We start from the raw sequence: 18,934 nt of genomic DNA, 5'->3' as shown, positions 1-18,934 counted from the left end.
GCGAAGTACCCAACCCGTACATGTAGAAATGCCAATTCCTTACTTAGGACCAAATCCGCAAATGCATGTATCCCCAAAGGGATATAATCCTGGACCAAATGGTTTGGGTTTTGTTATGCAAGACCCATATCAACATGTAGGGACAAGTCAGGAAGGTTCCTTGATTCGTCAGGGTAGTTATGTACCCACTGGGATTAGTAATCAAGCCATGATGGCTCTTCGACAACAGATGGACCATAGTAATCATGACATGGTTAATTTGTTGTCAACCCAAATGCATAATATAATGACTCCTTTGTATGAATTAATAAACAAAATAGGAGATAAATTGGGTGATGGACCACCTTCGAGAGCCATGAGTGCAAATCTCAACGAGATGGAAAATCTAGGAGGGAATGGAATTTTTCCTCAAAATGTAATTCGACCTAATAGGAATCCTCAGGATAATTTGGATCAAATGGTAGAACGGATATTGAACAGGCATGGTTTCGAGTTAGGTCGAAATGAACGTCCTTACTTTGTGTCACCATTTCCAGATCACGTAACTCAAGTAGAGCTGCCTAGGGGGACAAAGGTCCCAAAGTTTTCAAAATTTTCAGGAGAATTAACTGAGTCTACAGTCGAACATATAGCTAGGTATCTAGTCGAATGTGGGGATTTAGCGAACAATGAGTATTTAAAAATGAAGTATTTTTTGAGTTCGCTGACTAAGCACGATTTTACATGGTTCACAACTTTACCTCCTAATTCGATAAACACTTGGGTTCAATTAGAAGGTAGTTTTCATGAACATTTCTTCAGGGAAGAAACGAAAGTTAGTATAGTTAATCTAATGAACGTTAAGATACAAAGCCATGAAACGTTAGATGACTATTCAAATAGGTTTAGACAATTAAAATCTCGATGTTATACTATTATACCTGAGCATGAATTAGTTAAGATTGCAGCAACATGGTTAGATTTCTCAATACGTAAAAAATTGGTAAATGAACAGTTGAGAGATATGGCTCAGTTAGCAGAAAAGGTAAGAAGGATTGAACAAATTAAGTTAGAAAAGGAAAGATTAAAAAAGTTTGATAGGTTTGTTTGAAAAGAAAAGGTAGCTTATTTAGAAAATGCAGAGATAAGTGAGGATGCTAACTATGAGATTTCGAGTGAGGATTTCGAGGTTAACTTAGCAGAATTGCGTCCTGGTCCTACTTATCAATGTCAAATGTTAAAACCAGGAGATAATATAGAAGGGAACGCGACTAGGAGATACAGTTTTGATGTGACTAAGGAAGACAAGATATTTGATATCCTATTAAAAGATAAACAAATTGTACTCCCAGAAAACCATAAAATTTTGCCTTTCGAGCAAAGAAAAGGGAAGAAATTTTGTAAATATCATAATATGTATGGTCATTAGACTAATAACTGTGTGCGTTTCAGGGATATGATAGAGAAAGAGATCAATGATGGTCGCCTTGCTTTCGAGGAGAAAGACATGAAAGTGGACACTGATCCATTTGCTGCTCACACTGGATATGTAGAACCAGTCTCGATGGGAATCAACATGGTTGAAGTCAATATCGAGGATGATGAAAATATCGAGCCTATTTCCGATGAGAAACTCGAAAAACTGATGGATGACTTTGCTAAGGAGGAAGAACCCATCTATCCGAAGGAAGGGGATAGTTTAGTCGAGTTTTTATCAAAGAAAAATGAGGCTGATAGGGAGGTTATGTTGTGTCCTCGATGTAGTGCTATCTTCGACAGAGCTGCTGCTAAAGCTTTCGAGGAGTCAGAGATGATGAGGAGCTACAAGGCTGAGAAACTTCGAGAAAAGCCTAAGCTTAATGCTGGATCGAGTGCTAGGTTAACCATGAGGCAGGTTCACATGCCTCAGTATAATGCTCCGGTGGGAAAGATGGAAATGTATAATTCATCGAGATTCGGCAATACTTTTGTGCCGAATGCAAACGTTCTTGTAGGAAAATGGACTGCCCCACCAAGGCCAATGATTGGTGGAATGGGTCGAGGGAACCAAGTGATGAATTATGCTGGACATCCAGTGCAAAGAACTCCCGAAAATTCTCAAATATAGTTGCAGGGCCTGGTAGATTCTCGACTGGAAGTTATGGGCGTGGTTTTCGACAGCCCTTTAATAACTTAACCAAAACTCAGTGGAGGAGGCAGCAAAGGATGTGAAAGGCTACCTTTGAAGGCTTCAGAGGGAACCATTTTTCGATTCCTGTACCTCAAAAGGGGGAATCCTCTCGAAAATTCATCGAGGACGATGAGGATCTGATAACTGATTGTTTCGAGAGCAGTTTCGATGATTCCTTGGAAGACATCTGTGGGATAGTATCAATTCTGCCTTCCGAGTATGCTGGAGCCATGGAATTTGTAAATGAACAAGAGGATATTCATCGAGAAGATTTCTTCGATGATCCTAATTATGAGTCCAAGATCGTGTAGGTTAATCAAATCTCGAGGGTTATCCCCAAATTTAATTCAGCTATATTCGATTCCCACACTGAAGAGATGAAAGGTCACCTTAAGCCTTTGTTGTTAACTTTGATGATCGAAGGGCACGAGGTGAATAAGGTTTTGGTTGACGGAGGTGCAGCTGTGAATATCCTGCCCAGGACAATGCTGAAGAGGTTTGGGAAGTCCATGGTTGATTTGAAGCCCCATAATATATTGATCTTAGACTATGCAGGAAAGTCTTCACACCCTGAGGGTATGATTCTGCTTGATGTTCAGATTGGAAGCGTGAAGAGAACTACTATGTTTATAGTAACTCCATCGAAGGCAAATTTTAACGTCTTGCTAGGTCGAGAATGGATCCATGGGGTAGGAGCTGTCCCTTCCACAGTACACCAAAAGATTTTCTTTTGGAACGATGATGAAGGTTTGGAAGTCCTCGAGGCTGACCAAAAATCATATGAGGTAGGTATGTACTTTGCCGATCAACAATTAACGGCATTTGCAAAGACTAAGCCTTTCGATGCCTACAATGCTTGAGTGATGGATGAAGAAGAGGGAGTTAAAAAGATTTTTTGCTAGGATGTGAAGAAAGGTTTTGTGATTCGAGCCGAAAAAGATTCGGGTCCAATTGAAGAATGAAGGATGAAGATCCTTATTCGAGCTTCTTAGCTCGAATATCGGCCTACATGGCCGATCGAACGGCCAACATGGCCGAGGAAGATCAAGATAGGGAAGTACATTCAAATGAAGTTGGGATTGATAAAAATAGCACGGCCAATTTGGCCGAAGAAAAACAAAAAACAAAGAAAGAGGGTATGGACTGCGAAGTCGAAAAGAATGGAGAAAAAGAAAAAATAGAAAAATCAAAGGGACCAGGGGGTCTCGAAAGAAACAAAAAATGAAAAAATAGAAGTTGAAATGGACCAGGAGGTCGAAAATGTAAAAGAGGACAAAGAGCAAGAGTCAGAATTTAAACTAGATTGTATTTTCGATGATTCGTCGTTGGGATTCGAAAGAGCAACCAAGGATGATCATAAGTTATAATCTCAGGATCCACTCGAGGAAATCAACTTGGGAACTGTCGAAAATAGAAAAGTAACTTATATTAGCAAGCTCTTGCAAGGGGAATTGAAGGAGGAATTAATTCGAGTACTGAATGATTATAAAGACTGCTTTGCATGAGATTATGACGAAATGCCGGGATTAGATCGAGGATTAGTGGAACATAGGTTACCCATGATTCCCGGAAAGAAACCTGTCAAGCAAAGCCCTCGAAGGTTCACTCCTGAAGTAATCGAAAAGATCAAGGAAGAAATTGAGAGATTATTGAAAGCAAAGTTCATTAGAACTTCAAGATATGCTGAGTGGATATCGAATGTCGTGCCCGTTATAAAGAAGAATGGGAAACTCAGGGTATGCATTGATTTTCGAGATCTCAACACAACAACCCCCAAAGATGAGTATCTTATGCCCATCGCTGAAACTATGATAGACGCTGCTTCAGGTAATGAAATTATGAGTTTACTTGATGGTTATTCAGGATATAACCAAATTTATATTGCAACTAATGATGTATCGAAAACTGCTTTTCGATGTCCAGGTGCATTAGGCGTCTATGAATGGGTGATGATGCCATTTGGATTAAAAAACGCAGGTGCCACTTATCAGAGGGCAATGAATTTAATGTTCCATGATTTAATTGGTAAGTTGGTACAAGTTTATATTGACGATATAATTGTTGGGTCGAAACAAAAGGAGGATCATTTATGCCATTTAAAATTATCTTTCGAGAGAATGAGAAAACATGGTTTAAAAATGAATCCACTAAAATGTGCTTTTGGTGTTACAGCGGGAGAGTTTTTGGGATTTGTCATACACTAGAAAGGGATCGAAGTGGATAGAAACAAGACTAAAGCTATCATGGAGACTAAACTTCCATCGAACAAAAAAGAACTTCAATCTCTCCTAGGTAAAGTAAACTTTCTGAGAAGATTTATATCGAACTTGTTTGGCAAAACTAAAGTGTTTTCTCCTCTTTTACGTCTGAAAAAGGAGCAAGAATTTCAATGGAATGAAGAGCACCAGAAGGCGTTCGAGGAAATCAAAGAGTATTTGGCTCATCCTCCAGTGCTTGCACCACTCTCTAAAGGGAAGCAACTGAAGTTGTACATTTCAGCTAGCGATTCGACTATTGCGAGTATGCTGGCGCAAGATGATGATAATGGCATCGAGAGGGTCATTTATTATTTAAGTCAAATGTTAGTAGGAGCAGAAACTAGATATACTCCTTTAGAGAAATTATGTTTAAGTCTTTATGTTGCTTGTACAAAGTTGAAGTATTATCTTAGGCCTTGTGATGTTGTAATATTTTGTCGAAGTAATGTGATTAAGTATATGTTGTGTAAACGTGTTTTACATTCTCGAGTTGGAAAATGGGCACTTGCGTTAACTGAATATTCATTAACTTTCGAGCCGTTAAAAGCAACTAAAGGACAAGTAATCGCAAATTTTCTTGCGGATCACTCGAAAGAAACTACAGAAGTTATTTACTTAACTACCAAACGTTGGGAACTATTTTTCGATGGCTCGAAACATGAATTAGGCACTGGGATAGGTTTGTTAATCATTTCCCCTGAAGGGATCCCAACTAAATTATCATTAACAACATACAATGGATACTCGAATAATGAAACTGAGTACTAGGCACTCATAACGGGTCTCGAAATGCTCAAAGAGTTAGGTGCTAGGAACGTATCAATTCGAGGCGATTCACAATTAGTCATCAAACAACTAATGCAAGAGTATAAGTGTTTAAATGAAAAATTAATTGAATTCAAAACTCGAGCTATACAGTTACTTAATGCGTTTGATGAAGTTGAGTTACAAGATATTCCTCGAGACTCGAATACAATTGCAAATGAATTGGCTCAGGTAGCGTCAGGGTACAAAATCAGTAAAAAGTGTCTCGAATCTTTGATTGATACACAAAATGAATTGGTATACCAACTAGAGACTCTAAGCGTGAGTTCCTTGAGTCAACAAGATTGGAAGAACAAATTGGTCGATTACTTGCAAAATCCAAATATGAAAGTTGAAAGAAAAACTAAACTCCAAGCCCTCAATTATGTCTTGCTAAATAACGAATTATACAGAAGAGGTTTCGATGTAGTTTTGTTCAAATGTCTCGGGAGTCATGAAAGTTATATAGCTATGGCAGAAATACATGAAGGCATCTGTGGAGCACATCAAGCAGGTGAAAAGATGAAATGGGCTTTGTCGATAAAAGGTTTTTATTGGCCAAACATGATTAAAGATTGTATCGAATTCGCAAAAAGTTGTGAGGAATGTCAAAAACATGGACCAATACAAAAGGTACCTGCAAGTGAATTGCATTCGATTATTAAGCCTTGGCCATTCCGAGGTTGGGCCATTGACATTATAGGGCAAATACATCCACCCTCCTCAAAAAATAATAAATATATATTGGTTGCCATAGATTATTTCACAAAATGGGTTGAAGCTATTCCTTTAAAAGAAGTCGAGCAAAAGGACATAATTGATTTTGTCGAAGATCATATTATAACAAGGTTTGGGATTCCTCAAACAATCACCACAGGTCAAGGCACAGTGTTTACAGGTCGAAAATTTGCTCAATACGCTCAATCAAGAGGAATTAAGTTAATAACTTCAACACCATATTATGCACAAGCAAATGGTCAAGTAGAAGCTGCTAATAAAGTGGTAATTGGTTTGATCAAGAAACACATCTCGAGCAAACCTCAAAATTGACATGAAACTCTTATTCAAGTGTTATGGGCTTATAGAAATTCACCTAGAGATGCCACGAAGACTACTCCATACAAATTAGTTTATGGGCATGAAGCTATTCTTCCTATATATTAATTTACAATCAATTCATATACAAAAACAGAATGATTTGCCCATTGAGGATTATTGGAATTTAATGTATGACGAGTTAAAATCGTTGGAGGAAGAAAGGTTGTTGGCATTACAAAATATGGTTCAACAAAAGGAAAGAATCGAAAAAACATACAATAAGGGAGTCAAAGCACGTAGTTTTTGAGTTGGTGACTTAGTGTTAAAAGTGATTCTTCCCATGGATCAAAAATCTCGACACTTGGGGAAGTGGTCTCCTAATTGGGAAGGTCCCTTTATAATCAAGCAAGTATATTCAAAAAACGCATACGTGATTAAAGAAATCGATTCAAACGTGAACAAAGTTATAAATGGAAAATATTTGAAACACTTTCATAAGAGAGCAGAATATTAAATAGTTGTTCAATACAGGACAAAGAGAAATCGAAATAATCAATGTTAAAAAATCTAATTATTACAAAATTTGGACTTGAAATCTTTGAAAGCCCTGTAAGCATCATCCAAGCTTTGCCTTTGAGCAACACACTGACCCTCTAGATGCTTCTTGTGCTCCAAAGTTTTGGCTAGTCTCGAAGAGATAACCTTGCCTTCTTCTTTCAAGTTCTTCTGACGTTGCACAACGTCTTGACTTTGAGTCTTCAAGGCGACTTGTTTCGAGCGAAGAGTATTCAACTCATGTTGCAAGGCTTCAATGGACGCCGCGCAATCTGCTTCCTCCTGTTGTAACTTCTTTAAAACAGGGATCATCTCCTCAGTAGCTTTTTGAATGGAGATTAGATCTTCGCGGAGCTTCTCGAGTTTAGCACGATCTCCCTCGCTCTTAACTTTGACCTGAGCCACTTCCTGGAAAGTGGTAGACCACTTGGATCAGAGATCTGAGGCAAGAGTAAAAAACTGGGTAAACTCTTGCAGCTCGATATGGATTGTAGGGGGAAGGTCAGAGAAGGCAAGCAAGTCTTCGACCATCTGTTCAACTTCGATTTTGAAGGTTGGGTCGAGGAAGGCTTGATCCAAGTTATCTACATAGGCCTTCGACCTGAAAGACTCGAGTACAGGTTGGAAAGATGGGGTTGCCTCTGAAACTTTTTCAATTTTCTCTTTCTCCTTTTCCGACCCAGATGGACCACTCGTCCAGTTGTCGAGAACGTCAAAAATACTATTGATATCCTCGTCCTCTTCATTGAAAAAGCTCATTAAATCCAAGTCAGTTGAAGGGATCGAGGAAAGCCCTTGTATAGAAGATTCGACGCCACCTTGTGTCGAAGGAGAAGCAGTGAAAGGCTTGGGAGATTCCGTCGAATCTATTATAGACAAATACAATGTGTAAGGCAGATAGTTTTGTTAAGACTCATGAAAGGATAAAAGTTCAAAAGATAAAAGAGATATACCCTTGTTTGGACTCAAGGGAGGTTTGAGCTCGAAAGAAGCTTCACCTTGGGCAGATTGTTGGAAGGTCTCCACATTCGCTAAAGGTTCTGATGTGATTCCACTTGGAAATCACAAGAATTCTTCAAGCCTTCACGAAAATCCTTGGAAGAAGCTTCAAGGATGGAGACTCCACAAGGCTCAATGTGACCTAAGCTTGCATAAAAGCTAAGTCCGGAGAAGACTAAAGTTCCTAGCTCTACAAGGAGAAGCACTCAAGGAGGGTAGAGTTTAGGAAGCAAGGTGACTTCGGAGGAGATGAATTCAAAGAGAGAAAACTCATCAATATATCCAAAGTGTGCATACAAGTCTCGGCCATAGTGATTTATAGGAGAAAATTAGGTCAAGGTGACCATGAGTTAGCCTAAGGTTAAGTGGAACCAAGGTAAGGTTCACTTAACCTTAGGCGCCCAAAATTTGAATTCAAAATTCAAATTTTGGTGCTTAAAACCCGGATCACCCATGTGCTAGCTCATTTGGAATGTAATTAGAATTCCATTTGAGTTGCATTTCGGATCACACCATGTGCATGTGTTGCACATGGCCGAAATACACACCAAATGTGATTCTAATTACATGCTAATGCAACTACACATGTAACCTAAATAACCCTAAATTCAAATGACCTCTAAATGTAAATCCTAAGCTACATGGCCAGAAATACAAGGCCCAAAAGAAATACAAGGCACTAAGGCCCAATCCTACACTAACCCTAATCTACTTGGGCTTGAGACAAAGCCCAACAAAATAAAGTGATGGGCTTCACTTGGGCTTGGGCCCACTCCTCATGCATCCTTCTTGCCATAGCCCTAGTAGTTGGGCCCTTGGCCCATGGGCTTCCTCCATCATCCCCTCCCTCTTGAAGAGGATTTGTCCTCAAATCCAAAACATCCTCCTCTTGGGTAGCCAGTCCTGTAAAAAGAGATAGATCAGAAACATTAAAACTAGGACTAACACCATATTCAGAAGGGAGATCTAGGACATAGGCATTATTATTGATTTTCTTAAGGATTTGAAAGGGGCCATCTCCTCTAGGACTAAGCTTTGACTTCCTGTTGGAAGGAAACCTATCCTTCCTAAGGTGTAGCTAAACCCAGTCACCTTCCTTGAAGATAACTTCCTTTCTACCCTTATTATTATATTTTTGGTATTTTTCAGTTTGGGATTGAATATGATCTCTAACCCTCTCATGTAATTTCTTGACAAACTCAGCCCTAGATGTGCCTTCTTTATGAATAAAAGAAGCAACATCGGGTAGGGGTAATAAATCCAATGGAGTAAGAGGGTTGAAACCATAGACAATCTCAAAAGGAGACATGTTAGTGGTCTTGTGAACCACCCTATTATAGGAAAACTCCACATGAGGGAGATAGTCATCCCATGACTTTTTATTGCCTTTGAGGATTGCCCTCAACATAGTCCCTAGAGACCTATTCACTACCTCAGTTTTCCCATCAGTTTGGGGATGACATGTGGTAGAAAATAGAAGTTTAGTTCCTAGCCTTTCCCAAAGAGTTTTCCAAAAATGGCTAAGGAACTTAACATCTCTATCTGAGACTATAGTTTTGGGTAACCCATGTAGTCTCACAATTTCTTGAAAGAATAATTTAGCAATGTTACTTGCATCATCCACCTTGTGACATGGAATAAAGTGTGCCATTTTGCTAAAACGGTCCACAACCACAAAAATGGAATCCCTTCCTCTTTGGGTTCTAGGCAAACCAAGGATAAAATCCATGGAAATGTCTACCCAAGGAGAAGTGGATATTGGCAAGGGGGTGTATAGTCCATGAGGTTTAGTGGTAGACTTTGCTTGTAAACAAGCAATAATGCAACTACTACAAAACCTTTGAACATCTCTTTTCATATGAGGCCAAAAGAATTTCTCTCTCAAAAGTGACAGATTTTTCTCAATTCCAAAATGCCCCATGAGCCCACCCTCATGGCTTTCCTTGACCAAGAGTTTCCTAATAGATCCTTGGGGTATACAAAGTTTGTTTTCTTTAAAAAGATACCCCTCAGAAATATAGTACCCTTGATAAGGTTTTTGAATACATAAAGAATAAAATTTAGCAAAATCAAGGTCTTTCTCATACAACTCCTTGATGTCATCAAACCCTAGTATTTGGGAACCTAGGATATTCAATAAAACATGCCTTCTTGACAAAGCATCAGCTACTACATTTGTAAAGCCTTTTTTTATATTTGATGACATAAGGAAATTGCTCAAGGTACTCAACCCATTTTGCATGCCTCTTATTTAACTTATGTTGACCCTTCAAATATTTAAGTGATTCATGATCACTATGGATAACAAATTCCTTGGTCACAAGGTAATGTTCCCAAGTTTGAAGGGCACGAACTAAGGCATATAACTCCTTGTCATAGGTAGGGTAGTTCAAGGCATCCCCATGAAGTTTTTCACTGAAATAAGCTATGGGGTGACCATCTTGTAACAACACAGCTCCTATGCCAAGTCCTAAAGCATCACATTCTAGCTCAAAGGTTTTAGAAAAATCAGGTAAAGCTAGAACAGGTGCTTGAGTAAGTTTATGCTTAAGTTCTTGAAAAGCTAAGTTATGTTTTTCTTGCCACTCAAAGACCACATCCTTCTTCACCAACTCATTGAGAGGTGAAGCTAATGTAGAGAAGTTAGGAACAAACCTTCTATAAAAGCTTGCCAATCCATGGAAGCTCCTAACTTCACTAACATTAGTAGGAATAGGCCATTCTTGGATGGCTTTGATTTTTGCGGGGTCCACATGAACCCCATTTTTACTTACCACAAACCCTAGGAAAATAACATTATCCACACAAAAAGTGCACTTGTCTACATTAGCAAACAAGTGATTGTCTCTAAGAACAAGTAGAACTTGTCTTAGGTGATCCACATGATCACTTAGACTCTTGCTATATATTAAAATATCATCAAAATAAACAACTACAAACCTACCAATACAATCCCTAAGGGCATGATTCATCAACCTCATGAATGTGCTAGGTGCATTAGTAAGCCCAAAAGGCATTATCAACCATTCATATAGTCCAAATTTAGTCTTAAAAGCGGTTTTCCACTCATCACCTTCCTTGATTCTAATTTGGTGATATCCACTTTTAAGGTCAATTTTGGAAAATATGGATGACCCATGCAATTCATCAAGCATGTCATCAAGCCTCGGAATTGGGTGCCTATATTTTATGGTGATGTTGTTGATGGCTCTACAGTCACAACACATCCTCCATTTTCCATCTTTTTTTGGCACCAAAATGACTGGTACAACACAAGGGCTTAGACTCTTTTGAATCCAACCCTTCTCCAACAACTCTTGTACTTGCTTCTCTATCTCTTTTGTCTCTTGTGGGTTAGTCCTATAGGCTGGCCTATTTGGAAGACTAGCCCCAGGCACAAGATCTATTTGATGCTCTATTCCCCTAAAAGGAGGAAGTCCTATTGGGCCTTCACTAGGGAATACATCACCAAATTCTTTCAAAATATTTTTCACTTCAAGAGGTAGAGAAGTTTCCAAGGAAGATGTGGCAGTGCAAGTTAGTGTTCCTCTACACATGAGGATATGAGAAGATGGTTCAAGGAAGAGAGAGGTTTTGTGTAAAGGTTTTGATTCAAAAATCTCCTCTTGAACTATCTCTAGAGAGGGTCCTCTTTTTCACTAATTTTTAGGAGTTTTTTTTTCAACTTTTTTTTGTTTTCCTTTTTCTTGCTCACGTTTGGTCTTCATTTGCACTTGATCTTCCTTCACTTGTGAAGGTGAAAGATGATGAAGCACAAACTTCTTACCCTTATGAGTGAAAGTTATTTTATTAGTTAGGCCATCATGATGAGTTTGTTTATCAAATTGCCATGGCCTTCCTAATAAAATATGACAAGCTTTCATGGGAACTACATCACATTTAACTTTAGCTTGATAGTTCCCAATAGAAAACTCTACTTCCACTTGTTGGTTGACCACCATATCCCCATCATCATTAAGCCAATGAAGTTGATAAGGTTTGGGATGAGGTGTGGTAATCAAGCCCAACTTCTCAACCATCCTAGTGCTACAACAATTGCACCAAGATCCACTATCCACTATGAGAGAACAAGCCTTGTTTGAAATGTTACATCTTGTATGAAAGATGTTCTCTCTTTGGGATTGTGTATCACTAGGTTGGTTGTTGAGGCCCTTCTCGTCATAAGATGTTCCCCATTGTAAGGGTAAGTGACCTCACATGACTCTCCCTCACTTTCTTCTTCTTCATCCTCACTTGAAGATGAAGAAGTAGTAGCTTCATCTTGGCTACTATAAATGTCTTGGCCCCTTAAAATCATCACTTTCTTGTTAGGGCATTGAGAAGCAATGTGGCCTCTCCCAAGACACTTAAAGCACTTTATGTCACTAGACTTGGTGCTAGTGTGTGAGGTGTTTGTTTTTTTTATCTTTTTCTTTTTCTTTACCCTTGTCTAGATTTTTGGAGGGGAAAGTATTTGTCTTTTCAAAATCATTTTTCTTACCCTCCCTCTTGTAGTCAACTTTAGAATAAGAAGATGAGTATGAGCTTGATTTGAAACCTTTTCTCAAATTTTGTTGTTCAACCTTGATACAAAGTTGAACCAAATCATTCAAATCTCTATAAGGAAGAAGCTCAACCTTATCTCTTATCTCAAAAGTTAATCCACTCAAAAATCTAGTAATGGTAATATTTTCTTCTTCCCTAATGCCAGCCCTCATCAAATATAACCATCGTTTGTCTATACTCTTCCACAGTCATATTTTTTTGATGGAGTCTTTGGAGCTTGTTGATAAGCTCCCTAGTGTAATAAGAGGGAATATGCCTCCTCCTCAAGGCACTCCTCAATTCATTCCAATATTGAATTGGAGGATCATTATGGAGACGCCTATCTCTCACAAGAGAAGTCCACCAATACATGGCGTGACCTTGGAAGCTTAGAGTGGCTAAGGAGACTTTTCTTTCTTCACTCACTTGGTGGCAAGTGAAGATTTGTTCCACCTTCATCTCCCAATCTAGGTACCCCTCTACATCATCTTTGCCATGAAAATAAGGGAGATCAACCCTAGATTCCCTTGGCTTGGGGGTCCTATGAACCCTTCTAGGAGGTTGTTCATAATGATCTCCTAAAGCTAGGCTATCATCATGCATTGACTCTCCTAGGGTTGAACTATGTTGGGAGCTATGTCTACTACGGTGCTTGTGGTGTAATTTTTCTTCTTTCTCCTTTAATATACGAATTTCCTCCTCTAAAAGAGCAAGTTGAGCCTCCCTTTCAAGTTTTTCTTTGAGTCTTTGTTTGGACTCTTTCTCTTTCCAAAGTCTAAGTGATCTTAATTCATGTGTTACTTTTGACATGTCATTGTAATCACTTGAATTACTATCACTTTGTGGAGTAGAAAATTCTTCCATTATAGGAGAAAGGTTCTTTTTGATGAAAGAAGTTTGAAAAGCAATTTTTTATGCAAGGTTAAGACTAAGTACTTGGAGGATTATGTATACAAATTGAACTTTGGAGGGAGGTGAGCTACTAAGAGCCACTTAAAAACCAAGCCTCTTCAAGTAAAAATTACTAATCCCCTTTGTAGTTAATCTCTACCAAATTCTTTTCAATGAAAATTATTTTTGATGTTTTGTGAACTATGATATGCTAGACGTATGAAAGCAACTAAAAACAAGTATTAAGCAAGAATTAAACTACCTAAACGTGTCCTAGGGTGAGAGCTTGAGAGATACCAAAGATCAATCAAGGACCACTCCCACCAAGTACTAACGAAAATTGAAAACCTAAGGAGAGATGGTTGTGTACCAAAGACACTCCTTTAAATGGCCAATTACATGGTATAGACAAAGCTAAACAGCAAAGAATAAGTGGCTTAAAAGAAATTAGAAAAATAGCCACCAAGAATTAGTGATGGATTAGTGACCAAATTTGCAACAAAATTTGCAAATTATTAAGGAAAATTGGTCTCTAAAATCCGTCACTAATGCTTATATATATTTTTTTAAAATTCAATTACAAATTCAAATTTAAATTCGAATATGCTTCACAAATGATCCAGTCCAGCCACCACCAAATTTCCAGCCAAGAGTGTTTAGTGTTTGTGTGTTTGAGTAGCCAAATCCGAGAGCCACCTATGTCCTTTCCTCCTCCTTTTCTTAGGCTTCTTTTGATGACCCTTGTAGAACTAGCTTCTAGGAAGACAGGCTAGGTCAAACTTAGGTCACACTTGAGTTTAAACAATGATAAGAACAACAAAGAGAATTTAAGAAGTAAGGAAGATAAGAGTAGAGTAGCAGATGATAATTAAGATGACACAAAACAAGTAGTTGACTAGAACAAGAAGGAATTGACCTAAGATTAGTTCTAGAATGGATGCACAAAACCAAAACACTCAAAGATATGTGAGCTGAAAATATTATGATTCAAGGATAAGTACAAACCGAGAAGAAACAAATGATAAACCAAACTCCTTAATTGACTTTTGCTTTTCAATTTAGGTTTAGCACTTTTTTTTAATCAATTTGTTTTGAATTTTCTTTTGATCTTTCTTCTAATTTTTTTTTTTAATCTTAGGAGTTGCCTTTTGCTTTCCAAAATTTATGTAGCATATAAGTCTTGGTCACTCTTAGGTAGCACTAAAAACCGGATTCAAAAAGATATGCCAAATGACAAGCAAATTAGGTTTAAATTCAAGGCAAATGTGACATGCTTTTGATGCTTGCAAGTTTGAATGGCACATGCACGGTTTTTGGCTCCAAAATTCAAATTCAAATGAGCAACAAACACAATTTTCCAGCACACTTCCAATTGACAAGATCAAAGACTTCACGGATTTAGAAAAATTTTGAAGACATTTTCAAAAATTGGAAACCTAAAAAATTTTCTAAGAAAACTACTAATGATCTAATAGTAGTTCATGAACTCAAGTGAAACAAAACTTATGAGCTTATACCAAATGACTAGGGATCTCGGCCAAATCCAGAAAAAAATATTTTCAAGATGCAAATCAAAATTCAAAACGGATCAACAAGCATTGCTAAGATAGATGAACATACAAAGGACTACACAAACCTACTAGACATGGATTCAAAAATAAAACCAAATGACTCAAGCATGTAATGACCGAATAAAATTTCAAATATAACTCAAAGAAAGCAAAACGTTCTTAGGCAGAAAATTTCCTAATAGGCAATAGATTGGAGCATGATTCATGGAAGCATATAATAATGAAGCATAAATGAATCATTCAAGCAATCAAGAAACTAGATCCATCAAATTTTAAGGCTAAAAATAGATCTAGGAAGGAAGAAACTCTCATGTGACAAGAACTCAAAACAAGATGAACACAAGATGAAGAGAATTAACCACGGATCACAATCATCAAAAGACAAGAACAAGACTTATCTCTTGAAGAAAACCGGATGCTCTTGATACCACTTGATGTGATTCCACTTGGAAATCACAAGAATTCTTCAAGCCTTCACGGAAATCCTTGGAAGAAGCTTCAAGGATGGAGACTCCACAAGGCTCAATGTGACCTAAGCTTGCATAGAAGCTAAGTCCGGAGAAGACTAAAGTTCCTAGCTCTACAAGGAGAAGCACTCAAGGAGGGTAGAGTTTAGGAAGCAAGGTGACTTCGGAGGAGATGAATTCAAAGAGAGAAAAATCATCAATATATCCAAAGTGTGCATACAAGTCTCGACCATAGTGATTTATAGGAGAAAATTAGGTCAAGGTGACCATGGGTTAGCCTAAGGTTAAGTGGAACCAAGGTAAGGTTCACTTAACCTTAGGCGCCCAAAATTTGAATTCAAAATTCAAATTTTGGTGCTAAAAACCCGGATCACCCATGTGCTAGCTCATTTGGAATGTAATTAGAATTCAATTTGAGTTGCATTTCGGATCACACCATGTGCATGTGTTGCACATGGCCGAAATGCACACCAAATGTGATTCTAATTACATTCTAATGCAACTACACATGTAACCTAAATAACCCTAAATTCAAATGACCTCTATATGTAATCCCTAAGCTACATGGCCGGAAATACAAGGCCCAAAAGAAATACAAGGCACTAAGGCCCAATCCTACACTAACCCTAATCTACTTGGGCTTGAGACAAAGCCCAACAAAATAAAGTGATGGGCTTCACTTGGGCTTGGGCCCACTCCTCATGCATCCTTCTTGCCATAGCCCTAGTAGTTGGGCCCTTGGCCCATGGGCTTCCTCCATTAGGTTCCGACTAGGGAACCTTGTCTTCCTCGACCTTAGGAGGAATCTCTATCGAGGCCACGATTGAAGCAATCTTAGCAACATTTAATTGAGGCGTGGCCAACTACAAACAAATGAGGCGATCAGAAGAAATAATTAAAGTTAACAAAAATGAAAGCTGGTGAAAAGGTGAACTTGTTGAGATGCCCCAGTAACAAGAGTTATATCTCTCGACATTTCTCGAGAGGAGTCAATTTGGATGATTTCGACGTCCTATGATGAGCAAATATCTTAGAAAAATCGAAGAAAGAAGGAAATGTAATCGAAATCAAAATAAAAATACCTTGGGAAGCGACTTCATCGCATCCTTAAGAAGTTTCTCACTAGAAGGCCTTTGAGTTTTCTTGGAAGAAGGGATCACTAGTTTTCCCTTCCCTTTTATCTGGCTTTTTTGTGGTTGAAACCTAAAATTGGAAGACACATCTTTATAGTTAAGACTCGAAATAAAGACTAACAAAATATACTAAGGCACAACAGTTTACTTACAGTCTTAGTGCTGCCCGAGTTCACCTTTTGTTTTTTCGAGGTTTCAATACTCTAAAAATACAAGAATTAGAAAAGGTAAAGTGAAATAATCCAGAAATTTGATTGAAGGGTTAGCTCGAAAAGAAGTATAGCTTGGAGCGTAAAGAAACCTTGTCGGAAGCGGTCTTTCTTTTTCAACCTTTCAATGATGCCCCCTGAACATCATCATCATCATCACTCTCCCAGTTGGGAGTTTGTTCAACATGTTGTGGAACACGTTGGGAAATAACAGCTGTATAACACAACAAAGAAAAGATGAGATAAGTACAAAATGGAATTTGAGAAATTTTCTTAGTGGTAGTCATTTACCAAGGGGAGGATTGGTGTTATCGACCAAACATAATGGCCACCATCTTCTTCGAGGAAAATCGTACAGGGAACATCTCGCGTAAGTAACTCGATTCCTTATAGGGACCTCTTTACATTCAAGATAAAGTGGGTCGAGAGTTTTTACCCAAGGAGGATAAGATAAATACTTTGCTAGACCAAAAAGAGCGTTTGAAAGAGGAGGTATATTTTTAGGACAAAATTTTTTGAAATCAGTTTTTCCTCGAGGATTAATTACCTTTTTCGAGCGGATGTTCCTTTGTACCATTTTCGATAAAGACACAGATGCATCGAAGATGGTTCGACCAATATTGTCAGGCCAATAACAAACTTTAAAAAACTGCTCAAATTGATGAATAAGAGTTCGGTTCTTGAAAGTACCTGAATGTTTCGGTCCCTGCGAAGAAAGAGGAGAGTTGATCAGCTTCTTCAAAAAAGCATCAAAATCGACAAGTTTATCTACATAATATTCACACCACCATCGAAGATAACATCTTGAGACTAAGAAGGAAGGAGAGAAAGTAGATGGTGTGAGCTTAAGTTCTGTGCCAGGACGGAGGATAAAATCTAGAACTTCTTGGTAATTCCCTTCTTCAACACAAATATCAGCATCGATGCTCTCTTTACGTCGGAGAGGAAGTGGTTTCATTTGACAAAGTCCGAATTGTCGAGCAAAGAGCTGAGGCTGATAAGGGTAAATTCGAACATCCTTTTGCCGCATTCCCGAGATTATAACATCCCACGAAAGAAAGCCAAACCACATCTCGAGAGAATCGTGGGATATTTGCCCTACTTGATTGTTCTGTCGAAGCCAAGAAGGGCCCATTAATGTAGTCCATATAAAAGGTGCCATATCTTCACTGAAGTTTGTAAAACTCAAGATAACATCAATATATTTGGCGAAATTCTGGATTGAGCATTTTCGAGGAGTGAGAGTGGTCAAACGAGCTCCCTCTAGTGCACAGGTTGGAGTAAATGATGAAATCAAAGAAAGTTTTTTCTCAAAAATGGCGTTGAGCCACAATTGAAGCAGCCATAAGGGTCCCGAGAGATTTCGAGGACCAGATTCTCGAAAAAGACTCTCCGAGGCTTCATCAAGACAGGTATATAAGGAAGCTAATAAGAGTTTGCTTAAGCAAATTCTCTTCTTCAAATGTAAAGCTTGAGCCAGAACATAGTAATATTTCGGAACTTGAAGGGAGGGAGTACAGAAGACACACGCAGATAACCAATACATTAAGAATGCAATATGCTCAGAAGTCGAAACGGGGGTATCCGGTTCTCCTACGTGAGCAGTGATAAAAGCTAGGTAAGTCTTCTTGTCCCAAGAAATAGAAGTTTCCTTGATCGAAATTTCTTCCTCAAAAGCATCAGGGTGAAATCTATCTCCTATGGGAGCCAAACCAGTGATTGTCGCAATATCCAACAAAGTAGGGCATACAAAACCGCAGGGGAACTCGAAAGCTCAAGTCTCTCGATTCCAAAAGAAAATAGCAGAAAGAAGCATTTGGGGGACGAAGAGGTGTAAATCAAATTTCGCAAGTTGAATAAATTCGAAAATATCGGTTTCAATCCATGAAGAACTCATTGCACTTTCTATGCGGGTTAACTAGCGCAAGTGCCTATCTTTAATAGGAGGAAAGGCTCTAAAGATCTTAGTGGTATCTCCAAACAGTGATAGGTCTATCTCAGAAGAATGAATAAAGGGGAGGGTAGAGGTATCTTCAGGTAATAAGGTATTGCCAAATTTTTTCTTATTTTGACCTATAAACGGCCTTAAGAAAGCATGCACATTACCATTCTCAAGAGAGAAGGGAAGTAGTACCTGAGATTGGAAGATTTTTAGGCTCGCCTCTTCCATGCCTGGAATAGGGACGAAGGTATCGTCTCCATCTTTGACCTTGCAGACTTGGGCATTAGCCATCAGTAGAGGACCTATCTGAGTAGAGGTTGCGGTGGCGGTGGCCATGGTTGTTACGGGGGTCACGGTAGGAGACGTTGCATTC

General features: G+C 38.5%; 1 protein-coding gene across 1 annotated transcript; it reads left to right on the top strand.

Annotated features, from left to right (window-relative positions):
- Positions 1–2,526: 2,526 nt before the first annotated feature.
- LOC109811670 (uncharacterized) lies at positions 2,527–3,009 on the top strand. Its single transcript, XM_020375466.2, has one exon. The coding sequence runs from the start codon at positions 2,527–2,529 to the stop codon at positions 3,007–3,009; it is 483 nt and encodes a 160-aa protein (XP_020231055.2).
- Positions 3,010–18,934: the final 15,925 nt, after the last annotated feature.

This window comes from Cajanus cajan, chromosome 2, assembly GCF_000230855.2.
Source record: "Cajanus cajan strain Asha chromosome 2, NIPB_CcT2T_4, whole genome shotgun sequence".
Lineage (NCBI taxonomy): Eukaryota > Viridiplantae > Streptophyta > Magnoliopsida > Fabales > Fabaceae > Cajanus > Cajanus cajan.
Note: the sequence above shows the minus strand (reverse complement) of the source record. Positions and strands in the feature narration are given on the sequence as shown.

Excerpts from the sequence above, each read along its gene's own strand:
- LOC109811670 (XM_020375466.2), top strand. The coding sequence starts at position 2,527 with ATGAAAGGTCACCTTAAGCCTTTGTTGTTAACTTTGATGATCGAAGGG.